At 33.5% G+C, this 13,303-nt stretch overlaps 1 protein-coding gene across 6 annotated transcripts in view; it reads left to right on the forward strand.

Annotated features, from left to right (window-relative positions):
• ERBIN (erbb2 interacting protein) overlaps positions 1–13,303 on the forward strand; it is a 188,206-nt gene that overhangs the window by 166,066 nt on the left and 8,837 nt on the right. Inside the window, exons 23-26 of one of the 6 annotated variants that reach the window (XM_069096431.1) lie at positions 4,067–4,210; positions 6,320–6,442; positions 11,026–11,235; positions 12,473–12,565. The exons of 1 other annotated variant lie outside the window; for it this stretch is intronic. In XM_069096431.1, the coding sequence (XP_068952532.1) occupies positions 4,067–4,210; positions 6,320–6,442; positions 11,026–11,235; positions 12,473–12,565 (570 nt within the window). The remainder of the gene's footprint in view (positions 1–4,066; positions 4,211–6,319; positions 6,443–11,025; positions 11,236–12,472; positions 12,566–13,303) is intronic. 4 more of the 6 variants (XM_069096432.1, XM_069096433.1, XM_069096434.1 and 1 more) reach the window with 4 other exon arrangements.

Here is a 13,303-nt window from a genome sequence, read left to right on the forward strand (position 1 = left end):
CACACACACACATACACGCACACACATCTGTTTTTGACCTCCTGCAGTATAGTACATTATACACTATTATATACGCTGAAAGACCTTAAAATTTGAAACTTCTCTATAGTAGTAAAAATGACTATCCAGATCTATTTACATACACACTGTCTAAAAAAAATTGATCACAATGTGTGTGTATCTTCCTGAACTGAGCTTATCAATTGTAAAAAGCTCAACATTTTAAATTAGAGTTAAAAGGATTGTTATGGTATACAGATTTTGTAAAAAGAATATCAAGATGTAATATTTACTTATTTTTTTCTTGCTAATGCTTCTGCTTTTAGACAGTTGTAGTTTTAAGGGGAATAATGACCCCAGAGTAAAATATCGTAGACTAAGTAACAGCATATATTTAGACAATGGTTGTAGACATTCCACGTTGACTGTAGAATAACAATTCTGGGAACTTGTTGCCTAATTTTTCTTGATAGGTTTTTTTCCTCATTTGACTTTTGATTCATGTGGAGATTATGAAGTGTTGTAACCCTTGGTTAGTCACTTTAAATTTATCTCAGTGGTTAACAATAATAGAAATTTTAAATCATTTCACATTTTCCTCCATATCTTTATACTTTTTAATATTTGCTACCTGAGGCAGAATTCAGGGGGGAAAATCATAGATACGTTAACTGCTGTCAAAAATTGTACTACCTCTAAAACTACACAAATAAACTTTTAATTTTGTCAAAATTTATCATCTATCACTTAGCAAAATTCTTGTTTATCAGTTAGCCTAGGCATTGCTGTCACTTTAAATTTGTAGTTGTAAATTGATCCCAAATAATAGAAGTCAAAAGGTGAGAATTTATAAGAAGCAGATTTATTGTTTTATCTCTGTCTGATTATTCAGTTTGCATTAATAGCCAATTAAGATCAAGTACCAAAAGTGATGGGAATATAGACACTAAATGTTCAGAAAAGGGTGTGATCACAGGTAGGATAGAGTACTTGGAGATAGATTTATTTCATTCAGGAGATGAAACTTGAACAGGTCCTGTAAGAATAGGTAGAATGTGGATAGATGGAGATAAAAAAGAGAATTCCAGGTCAATGGAGCATCATATGTACAAAAGTGACAAACATGGCTGAAGCCAGAGGCTTTTTGGGGGCTGAGGGGAAGGTTAGGGCATATACTTTCAAGAAAAGCAGGCATGTGCTTTAGGATTAACAGCAATTCGTAATTATGGCTCAATTCATAATGTTAATAGGTTGGTATAGGATAAGATAACAGGCTCTTTGGTACTCATGATGGACAGTGGAAAGCTGTAATAGGGATTTCTCGTAAATTCAATATACTTTTTGAATAAAAAATGACATGGCGTTTTTGAAATATTTATGTGTTAATCAGAAGGAGTTGGATTAGTATGTATAAAGACTGAACTCCGAGAAATCAGTTAGAGAACAACCGTGTAAGCAATAGTGAGGTGATGCTTGGTTATAGAGATCGAAGACCAAAGGAAGGAATTATTCCAAATGTTTCCAGCTTAGTATTGGGTAGATACTGGTATCACTACAGATATAAATTAGGAAGAAAACAGGAGGATGGATAATGAATTTACTGTGGAAATATGTTGTTTCAAGTGATGGCAAGATACCACCTTGCGCAGTTGAAAATAAAGGATTTGAGTATATGTACAAGAATAGATGTTAGAATCAGATACCTAAAAATATAAATTGAATACAAATAATAAGATGAAGTTAGCATGAAAGTAAATGTATCAAGAGAAGAGAAAAAGGTTTTAGACAAAAGAGAAACTTAAAATGTACCAGGTCTTTTCAACTTTAAAAAAAAATTGGTTTTTATATTAGATTTTAAAGTTCTGTCCTCAAAATGACATGGAATATCTTCCTGAGATGAATTTTGCCCCCGCCGCTGCCAACTACTTTAAAAAGAAATAGCAATTTCAATCAACACATTTGTAACATATTGGAATATGCTTAATAATGTACATACAAAATTGGCACATTTTATTTCTCAAAAGACCTCTTGGCTGCTATTAAATAGAACTTGGGAAACTTTAAAACATACTTTTGATTGGCCCAAAAGTTCCCTCATATTTAAATATGTTACTTAAAATGTTTAAAATCATGGTACAGTAACATAATAGTACTTTTAATAATGCTTTTTTGTTTTTTTAGTAGCATAACTGCCCTTACAACCCTTCTAAACCACATACCTGTTCCGTGGTTAACTATATTGGTCAGAATGATATTTCATGGCTTACATGAATGAGAGAAGTTGTGTTACCCTTAAACTGCTTTATATTTTATATCGTTTTGCTTCCTAAAAACAAAAATAGCTATCCATCCTAGAGGTTTAATGTATATTAGAGTAACAGACAAGTAACTGAATAAAATAGAGCTAGTCTTTCATATAAATATTTTCTTTAATTCTTTAAAGCCAAATGATAATTTACCTATTTTTTTTCTAAAACCCAAGAGGAGTGTCAAAATTAATTTTTCACAGTACTTGAATTTGATACCCTCATTAAATTGAGAAGTTCCTGCATACTAACTTTGTACATCCTTGAAGTGATATTTGTATGTATTAAATATATGACAAATCTGACTGTCCCCTCTTTGGCAACCAAGCCCATTACAAATAGTATTTTGACCACCAGTATTCTTTTCTCTTCTAGACAAATCTATATGAAACGCCAGTTAAATAAGCAACTATAACAGCTTATTTAACACCATAGCTTTACTTAATTTAAAAAAAATTTTTTTAATTTTGAACTTAAATACAAAATAAGGAAAGAAAAAAACTTAAATACTAAAATTAAAATAATAGAAAATGAGGAAATTTTTTAAAAGCATTACCATGTGCACAGAAGAATGTGAGAAGATTTAAAAATTTTTTTTTTTTGCCTTTTGGAGGGCAATTTGGGGTTAAGTAACTTGCCCAAGGTTACACGGCTAGTATTTTTGTGTGGGTGTTGTATCTCAGGCTGGAACCGAACTCGGGTCCTCCCGACTCCAGAGCCAGCACTTTACTCACTACGCCACCTAGCTGCCCCAGAGGATTTAAAATTAACAGCAATAAATTTCCACTTCAAGAAAGCCTATATAATAAATACTGCACATTGTGCTAAGAACTGCCTTTTCTTTTGCTTCCTTGTAAGTTTTCTTTTGAACACCATAATTTTAATCAGAAAGAAACAATAAACAATTATGTACATTATATTAGTATTCCTTTAGTTCTCTTTTCACATTGATGAAACCATTTGTGGTTGTGAAGTAGGTTACTCCATTCCCATAACCCATTATTTTAAGATGAACTCTTATCTCTATATTATTCTTGTCCCTTTGAGAAAAAAATGACCCCCAGATTCTTTAAGTGGCAATAATGTGTGATTTGTAAAAGACAAAACTATTTGTCATTATCATCTTTCATGTAGAAAACTTATTTAGAAGGAAAAATTGTTCCTATACATCAGGTTTCTATTTCTTTTAGCCTTGATGGTCAAAGTACAGAAAATCTCATTTTAATCATCATATAACAATATGTTTGTCAAATTTGTTTCCACCTCAGGATATTTTTCTTGGGTATAAACACCTTTTTAAAATTAACTGAAATAAGTAAGGACCTGGTAACTTTCGAAAATATATTGTGTGCCTGGGGTGGGGAGTGTATATTTAAATGTTTATAGCTATAAATATGGCTGGATGAATGTCTTTTAAATGTGGCTTCAGTTTCTGCTTCCTAACACTTTGTGTAAGACATGTTTGGAATAAATAAATAATCATTATCAAGTAAATAAGCACTGTTTCATGTACTGTCTCCTTTAATGTTCAAATATGTAAATTATTTTATTTACATGTAATATCTGTGTACTTTATATGTCTTGATTTGTAATAGGCACCAAAGTTATATGTCACAATGGCATTGACACTTGATTTGTTTGCATGGTATTACTTCTGCATGACATTGAGTGTACTTGCATATAAGTCTATGTATATAACATGTCCTGTGGTTTTTGCATGCTGCACTAATCTCGGTTAAATCTGTCCCCTCTTTATTCAGAGCATGCTGTCTAGGTCCTTTAATTCCAATTTTGCTGCAGTAAGCAGCTTTCACTATGGCAGCTCTAGGGATCTGCACGGCAGCCAAGGCAGTCTTGCCTTGAGTGTTGCAGACGGAAGAGGTTCTGGTGGGCACATTTTTCGTGTGAGTACCTATAGTAGATCAGTCTTTTCTATACATAGAAGAAAAAGAAATTTAAAGTGTTCTGTTCATCACTAATAAAGTGACTTTCCCTTCTTTTAGTCAGGAATCCTGATGTGCTACAAGTTATACTGCTGCTCATCCCTGAACATTCAAGCTTTATTTAAACTCCTTAGCTTTCAATTTCAGTTATAAGAGAAAAATATAATCAGCCATCAGTTATCCACACTGTTATATGCAAAAAAGTAGTAAAGTTTCTTTTAAAATTCTTTTTAAGTGGAAATTTTTTAATTTTGGCAGTATTTCTCTGTTTTCTACTTTTAAAATTTGTTTTCATTCCCTACTTTCCAGTAATATACTTAGCAGTGAAGAAAAACCTGTCTAGGATTTAAGGTAGAAGTCACATATAATCCAAGAAGAGAATGATGAGTCACACTTAGATAAGGAAGAATTAACTAATTAAAAGTATGACCTAGTCCCCAGAGTTTTTGAGAATTATTGTCAAATAATTATGTCAGAAATTTCTAAAATGGTTAAATATGTGAAGGGATACGATAAATCTTACATACTATGTAAAGATCACAGCCAATGATGCCCATCCTCATTCTTTCTAACCCGTAATTCTTGGCTGTCCTGAGCTGGAAAAAGGTCAGAAGCACAAAAACCAAGGTCCATTTTAATGTTCACCTTCAGACAGCTAGTGGCATAGCAAGAATTTGAGGTCTGCCAACAAGTTTCTGAAAAAACTTCTCTCCTGTCTATCATAACCTTTTCTTAAAAAATCTCTCCTTCAATGAAACTTGATGATCTCACCTTTATCCCACTTTAAGGGATTGACATAGTCAGCCCCTGTGCAAGGATGGGTCCAGCATTTCCTTTTTGATTTTCTCTTCCTGTTGACTTCTTCTGTCCATAATTCAGTGGTATTAACTCTTGGTTCCTGGTTCATTCTATCTTGGATAGAACTCATTCTTTCTTAATTGCCTTGACCACAAGTGTCTACCAGAGGTTAAAACTTTCAAATGTGGGGAAAAAGATAGAGGAGAAAATGAAAATCCTAAAACAGCTGGTTTAGATTTACTGAACCTCTGCCACCACAGGCTAAGTGTCTAATAGCCATGACTTGCTATCAGCCATGTTTATTATCTTACTTTTTAACTCTGGGGCTTTGAACCCAATTTTTTGTTTTGTTTTTAGTGAACAAATATATGATCTCTCTGCCTCTTTGAAGGGTAAGAAAATAGTTACAAGTTCAAACTTGACTTGAAACTTATGCTGGTGATTTAAATAAATTAGTAAGGTTTGTCATAAAAACATTCTCAGGACAGGGAAAAGCAGTGTTAACAACAGTGTCAAAACTGGTTGAAATTTCAACTTGAACATTAATGCCAGAGTTTAAACTAGCAGCCACACTGGACATGGCTGGTACATAGTTTTTAAATCAATCACCTAAGGGTTTATAAATAACCTGTGGGGCTTTAGGATGAAGTGGATTTCCTAAAACTTCAACTGTAATATTAAATTGTACAAAATTGAAGTTTTATACTTTTCTTGAAAAAACATCAGAATCAGTTCACTTATTTAAAACCATAAAAATGTATATATTTTGTAGCTACATATCTTCAGAACTAGCAAGGTCATAATGTTTTTTAATTCTGTTAATATCCAGGCTTTGTTGTTATTGTGTTGTATGAAAATTATTAGATAATAGTTAAATAATAAGCTATTATGAGATGCTTCACCCCTCCAAGAAAAAGGTTTATAAGATTACTTACTTTAATAGGATATAAGCTCTTTTCAAATCTTTGAACCAGTCATCAAACAACCACTCAAACTAAAAATAATATAAATTAAATCCGTTCTAATCTATGTATGTATATACCTGTTTGCTATACAGGTATGCTTTGTTAGAATAAACTTTGCCATGTAATTTTGAAAGTATAGTGATAACTTTATCAGTATAGAAGTGACTGAGTATTTGATTTGGATCCATACCACCTTATTAATTAATCACTCACCATTTCCTAACTTTTTCATCAAAATTATTTTATTGCTTTAACATTTTAAAGGCACTTTCATTTAATTTTTTTTTATTTTCCCCCTCATTTCAAGCACCCCCAGACATGCGATAGTCCTGGAGATCCATGCCAAGATGATGTATTCCTTTCAGGACAGCAGAACTACTCATCTGCTACACATAGTCACAAAGATGTTCCTCCAGACAGCTTGAAGAAAGTAGGTGTTCAGGAAATAAACAGTAAAATCTATAAGCTTATACTTTTTAGGTTATAAGCCATAAAAATAATATAGAATTTGACATTGAAATTAGTTATTTGAGAGTTTCTAAATAGTGGACATATTTTTCATAATTGAAAAGTTAAAGTAAGATTTTGATTTTACTACAGTCCTATTTCCCAGTGTCTTCAAAGACTTTACATGTTAATATGATAGACAAAAGTAATGTCCTCTTTGGAGCCTGTGTCCTGGGTATTGCTAGAGTCCTCTTGATGAAGTCCTTTTCCTACTTAAGTAGCTAAATCCCCCTGAATAGAGTCCTACTTTACATACCTAATTAGATCAGTGTTCTTAAGGCTGTGATACAATGAAAGACTGGTAAGATTTAATCGAAAGAGGTGTTACCTTGAACAAATCACTTCATCTCTCTGGGATGCAGCCCCCATCTATGTAATGAGGGGACTGTAGTAGATGAATCTCTGATCCTATGAAACTGGGTTTAAGATATTTCTATATTTTTAAGTTAACTTATGAACTCTTTGTAATTTTGAGGTATTTTGTAAATTTGAGGCAAAAATTTGAAGTTTTCCACTCATACCTGAAGTATCTAGGTTGATTTGGTTTTTCTTTTAGTGGCATAGATGGTAGTATTTCTAGGGTAAATCTTGCTCAGAGATTTTTTTTTTTAAACCCATGTGCATTTAGACATCATAACACCCAGCCTTCTTGTCATTCACTTATTCTCCTTGCTCCTCTTGTCATTCAGTAAAAAATATTTATTAAATACCTATCCTCTGCAAAGCACCATGCTAGGCACTGGAGATGAAAAATGACCAATTCCTTGCCTCCAAGGAGCTTACAATCTAATAAGGGAGGAAGATTAACAAATAGATTTGGATATGAATTAGGAAGGTCTTGGAGTTTACATTTTATTCTCTAGGTAATTCAAGAACCCCTGAGGGATCTTGAGCATAGAATGTATGTGAATCAGGTTGTTTTTCCTTAACTATCTTTCAAAAGAATCTTAAACATTCAGTGTTTCTGAAATGCTAGTACGCACATAATAATTTCTGGAGTATTTTAATGTGAAACCAGTAACATTGATTTTGAGATTAGTTCCCTAGCCAACTTAGTATAGATGTTAGTGTATTTTTCTGTCTGCTCCCCACCCCCCAATCTCCATCATTCTTGGTTAATAGTTGAATTCTATCATCCATCTTCTTTCATATCTTAAGTTTTCAAATTTATTTAGTTATTTTTGGTTAGATTTTGATTTCTGAGTTGTCTGCCTCCCAGCCTCACATTAGAGAAGGCAAACATTTTATATGGATATATATGCAGAACCATAAAATACATACTTTCATACCTCAGTTCTTTCTCTGGAGATGATAGCATTTTCCTTCATAAGCCTTTCATAGTTGACATGAATGATCACATTACTCAGAATAGCTTGGTCATTCACAGATACTCTTCAAACTATTGCTCTTACTATATACGATGTTCTTTTGATTTTGCATGTTTAACTCTGCATTATTTCATGCGTCTTAACATTTCTTTCTAAAAACCAACCTACTTGTCATTTCTTAAAGCACAATAGTATTCCATCACAATTGTATACCATAGCTTACTCAGCCACTCCCCAATTAATGAGCATCCCCCCAATTTCCAATTCGTTGCCACTACAATGGGAGAGCTACTATAGATATTTTAGAACGAATATTCTTTAGAAAGAATATAGATTCTTTTCCTTTTTCCCTGATCACCATGGGAAACAGGCCCAATAGTGGTATTGCTGGGTCAAAAGGTATACACACTTTTATAACATTTTACACATAACACCAAATTGCTCTTCAGATTGGTTAGAGCATTTCACAATTCCACCAACTGTGTGTGTCCCAATTTTTCCACATCCCCTCCAGCATTTGCCATTTCCCTTTACATCATTTTAGCCAATCTGATAGGTTTGAGGTAGTAGTTCAGAGTTATTTTAATTTTCATCTCTAATCATTAATTATGCATTGAGGGCACATGGCCACTGGGTGGGGAGAGGTGGCAGGGGCTGGGGGTAGCAATCAGCTTGGAGTGGCAGGGGTAGGGCTTAGCAATTGTTGCCTCATTTGCTACCTAGAGAGTGTTCTCATCTCATACAATAAGGTAAGAAGAAACAGAGAATACCTATACATAGGAGGGAAAGGTGTCCTCTACCATTCATTTCTGAAAGCCAGTTCACAAGCCTGCATGTGAACTGGCAGTAGTAAACAGAGGATATTGAGAAGACTCTTAAGGACAAACCCTTCTTTGGCCAGACCTCTCCATGACACTGAAATTTAGGTAAACTCTCATCTGTTGTATTTCCCCCATCTACCAGTATAATTAATGACCGTGTCAAGAGAAAATGAACTTAAGGTTACTTTGTCACGACTTGTTTTTTGACGAAACCTATACTCTCTAATGATCAGAGCTTCCTTCTCTAAATTTTCATCAACCATTCCTTTCATTGTGTTGTAGAATATTTCCATGAACTGAAATTAACTTCCATCTGCAGACTCTGAGAGACTCTTCTCATTCTCCACAATCCCCTTCATTACTGACAGAGGGATCCTGAGTCATATCTTCTGCTTCTGTCAGTCTTTTATCACTTCAGTGATTCCTTCCCCCTGTGAGCTCCCATAGCTCCCTAGACCGCTCATTTAGTGATTACCTATGCTGTCTCTTACAGGGTTAGTTTTCTCTTCCTGTGTGAACATAGCTTCTCTCCTATGTGGTGCAGTGGACAGAACCCAAAATTTGTAATTGTAGGACCTAGGTTTAAGTTCCAAGTTTGAGAGTATTAGCTCTGTGCTTCTTAGCTTCTCTGAGCACCAATTTCTTTGTCTTTTAAAAACAGAAATAATCGTTTTACCATCTACTTCATAGAAATTTAGTGAGGATCAAATGAGTTCTCCTATGTAAATTTTTTTTGCCAAAAAATATGTCAACAGGAGATATAGGATCAATATCTGATATTTACAGGAAGAATCTTGGCTAGAAAGTAATTGCCATCCACTGAAAATTTATGATAAATAGGATGATTCAAAGTTGTACCAGTACAGATAAATTACATTAAATCCATATTGAGCATATTGGAACCAGTCAGTACAGTTTTGTCTCATAGACATGAGAAAGATCCCCTATGTCTGCAGTTACAGAGTAGGAGTCAAGAAAGGGGTATTGTTCTTTCTATGCCCTGTTTACAAAATAGCATAGTCCTTCTTTTATAACCACAGTCTTTGAGTATAGATCAAGTATAGTATAATAAATACAGCTTTATAGAAAAAGTACCTTTAGAAAAGGTTTCCCTTTATATTAGTAGACAGCTGTCCTTTCTAAACCTCCACAGCCCCTCCCAATTAACTTTTGCCTTTTAGATGAGAAGGAAATTCACTTCTAAGAAGCATGGTGCTTTGAGATTTTTTTCTCTGAGATAAATTTTGTCTACCTCTACTCACTTAAGGGGAAGGGACTTACTATATTATCTTCAGTTTTTATTCTAGCTTTGTTTTCATGTGGAGGAGGGATTGCTATTGTTCATGATCATTAAGAAAATCTTAAATCTCTAAGAATACCCAAGCCATTTTGTTTCCTCTCATATAGAAAAGGCTAGTTATATTTAACAAAGCATATATGAATGATGTTTCAAAATTATGACTTTCTCCCACTAGCCCTGCATAAGTTGTTAATGTCACTTCTTACAAAGGCAGTTTTTGGTCATCATTTCTAAAAATTGAATACAGAATTCATTTGGTCTACAAAGTAGAGATTGCTATATGCTAAGGGTAGTTCTTTTTTTTTTCAACTTATTCTGTAAAATAAAGTGATCTGAAAGCTTCACCAACTTAAAGAGTGTAGCACTTTGAGATTATTGTCCATTAAGACTTACAGAATTGGGGCGGCTAGGTGGCGCAGTGAATAGAGCACTGGCCCAGGAATAAGGAGGACCTGAGTTCAAATCTGGCCTCAGACACTTGACACACTAGCCTTTTGACTTTGGGCAAGTCACTTAACCCCATGGGGTTGCCCTCCAAAAAGCAAAAAAAAAAAAAAAGCCTTAACGAATTAGAATCACTGATTAATCATGTTTGCAAAAAGTAAGTCAATTTTGAATTACCTAGTTGGATGAATCAAAGGTTTCTCTATGAAGGGGAAATAGAGGTGTTTCCAAGATATTAATTGAATTGGAAAATACAGTGATTCTAAGGCAAACCTGTTTTTATAAAATTAATCATTGTTAGTAGAAAGCTAAGAGAAGTTACATGTGGGGAGAAATTTTACCTTTCTACAATTAGCAATCACTCAAGTATTTACTGAGTGCTTGTTTTAAGCTAAGGGATTGATATTTTTATGTTAAGATAATAGGGAAAACAATTTAGCTTTTTTTTCTTAATAGTTTAATGCTCAAAATTATACTAAAAGTGTTACTAAATGACATCCTGTGTTTGTATAGTGCTAAACACAAATATTTTCGTTATTCTAAGAAGAAATTCCAAAGAATGTGTCAAAACATCATTATTGGTCATTTGAAGACACTTCCATGTTTTTCTTAGATGCCTTTGAGTAATGGACAGATGTGCCAGCCTCCCAGGCCTCAGGCAAATTATAGTCAAGTCCATCACCCCCCTCCTCAGCCATCTGTGGCAAGGCATCCCTCTAGAGAACAACTAATTGATTACTTGATGCTGAAAGTGGCCCACCAGCCTCCATATACACAGTCCCAATGTTCTCCCAGACAAGTCCATGAACTGGCAAAACAAGAGGTAAGAATAAAACAGAAACGTCAAATATTAGAATGAGCCTTTAATGTATTTCACCTAGGAATTATAGACATTGATGACTTATTAATGTTATTGTAAAGAAATCCATATAAGATTCTCATTAGCATAATTACTATAATTTTGTCTGGATGCTAAAGGTGTTTTCATGTGTTAAATTTTGTACATGAGTCTATAGGCTTCTCAGGAAGATAAGTTTTCCTGTTTTCCCTTTGTTACTTTCTGATTTACTCAGGGAATTTGGAATCTTAGGCATCATTATGTCTTAGAAGGCAGATGTTTTCTCAAGTTCTGTCCTGCTTATAACAGTGATTTATGACCTGTTAAATACAAATTAAATAGCAGAATATTGAGCATTATGGGCTAATTTTTTAAAAAATTATATTAGAGCATAGTTTCTTAGATTTTAGGATTTCATTATATTTTCTATACTCTCCCTGAGAATGAAATTTTTAAAAATATTCTCAGTCATTCTGTTATGTCCTGGAGTTATGGTGAGCTATCACTATCACTGGAAATTCAGGGGGGAAAATGCTATTGGCTTTTTGGTTGATTCTTCTCCAGCAACATAAAAGTTCAACTTATTTTCTTATTAATATAGCTAGCTACTTTGTGGGGATAATTATGAGCTTATTAAGTTTAAAACACCCAGCTCTTTGAAAGCACATATTCAAATACAAAAAAATTAACTCTTCAAAAACCACCTAGGGATCTTAAATAGACATTTTACAAAACAGTAAACAGAATATGACATATTAGTCCCATAATAAATAGAGGATGGCCATCTGCATGTATACTTCGGTGTTCTATATCTGATACCCTGAATGCTCATTTAGTGAAAGTCTATTGCTTTTAATCTTATTATCTAATTATAATATAATTAAATGTGAAAAATATAATAGGACTGCTAATAACTGATAGCATATTTTCATGAACTCTAAGCAGTAGACAAATTTAGAAGCTGTGCTTTATAATCCCAGCAGTGCTTATTAACTCACTAACTAATTAACCGCATATTATTTCATTTATTGTATGCCTTAGTTTCACATTGTCAGTGACCTAATTATTTAATCTAAAAGATTCTGTAGATACTGTTATTTTCAGACAAATTTTAAATTTGGAATTTAGAAAAGGGTATGTTAGATGGTAAGTATTCAGTTTGCTGCGAGTGTTTTTGAAACAAAACAGTTAATAAGAGCTTGTTTTATTTTCATAAACTCAGATTCGAGTAAGAGTTGAAAAGGATCCTGAACTTGGATTTAGTATATCAGGAGGTGTTGGGGGAAGAGGAAATCCTTTTAGACCTGATGATGATGTAAGTTTTGTGTGTATTTGTTTTCAAAATATCCTGTGAATTTTCACCAGCTACATACATGTCTTTTTTAAAAAAATGACTTGTCTCTAAAAGTTTATAACAACTTTAAGAGTTAAATTATGCAAGTGTTATTATTATCATTGTACAATGGAATGATTTCTGAATTTGGAGTCAGAAAACCTAAGATCGTATCTTGGTTCTGCTGATTACTATGTGTGTGACCTTAGGCAAGTCATTTAACATCTCTGAGTCTCAGTTTCCTCATTTATAAAATGAGGGAGTTGTAAACTGGATGATCACTTCTAGATTAAATGTCTCTTCCATTCACAAATATGTGATCTGTGATTCCTTTTTACAGATGAGGAACCTGGAGCTCAGGTGAAGTAACTTGTTTACAAGAACACATTTAATAAATAACAGAGCTAGCACTTGAACTCAGGTCTTATGCTATTAAATCTAAAGAGCTCTTTATTTTATAAAGAATATTTTAAATTTAACACCACCAATGTGATAATAACCATTATTATTATTAATGGTGATATTTTGGTGGGAAATCAATTTTTAAGGGAATGAGAATTTTAAAATATTGAAAATCTTGATTTTTAAAATATTTATTGAAGCTAGGTGGCACAGTGAGTAGAGCACTGGTCAGGAGGACCTGAGTTTGGATCTGGCCTCAGACACTTAGCACACACACACACACACACACACACACACACACACACACACACACACACA

The sequence above is a fragment of the Petaurus breviceps genome, unplaced genomic scaffold, assembly GCF_028583685.1.
Source record: "Petaurus breviceps papuanus isolate PSGF00001 unplaced genomic scaffold, PetGlider_PUasm1.0 229, whole genome shotgun sequence".
Lineage (NCBI taxonomy): Eukaryota > Metazoa > Chordata > Mammalia > Diprotodontia > Petauridae > Petaurus > Petaurus breviceps.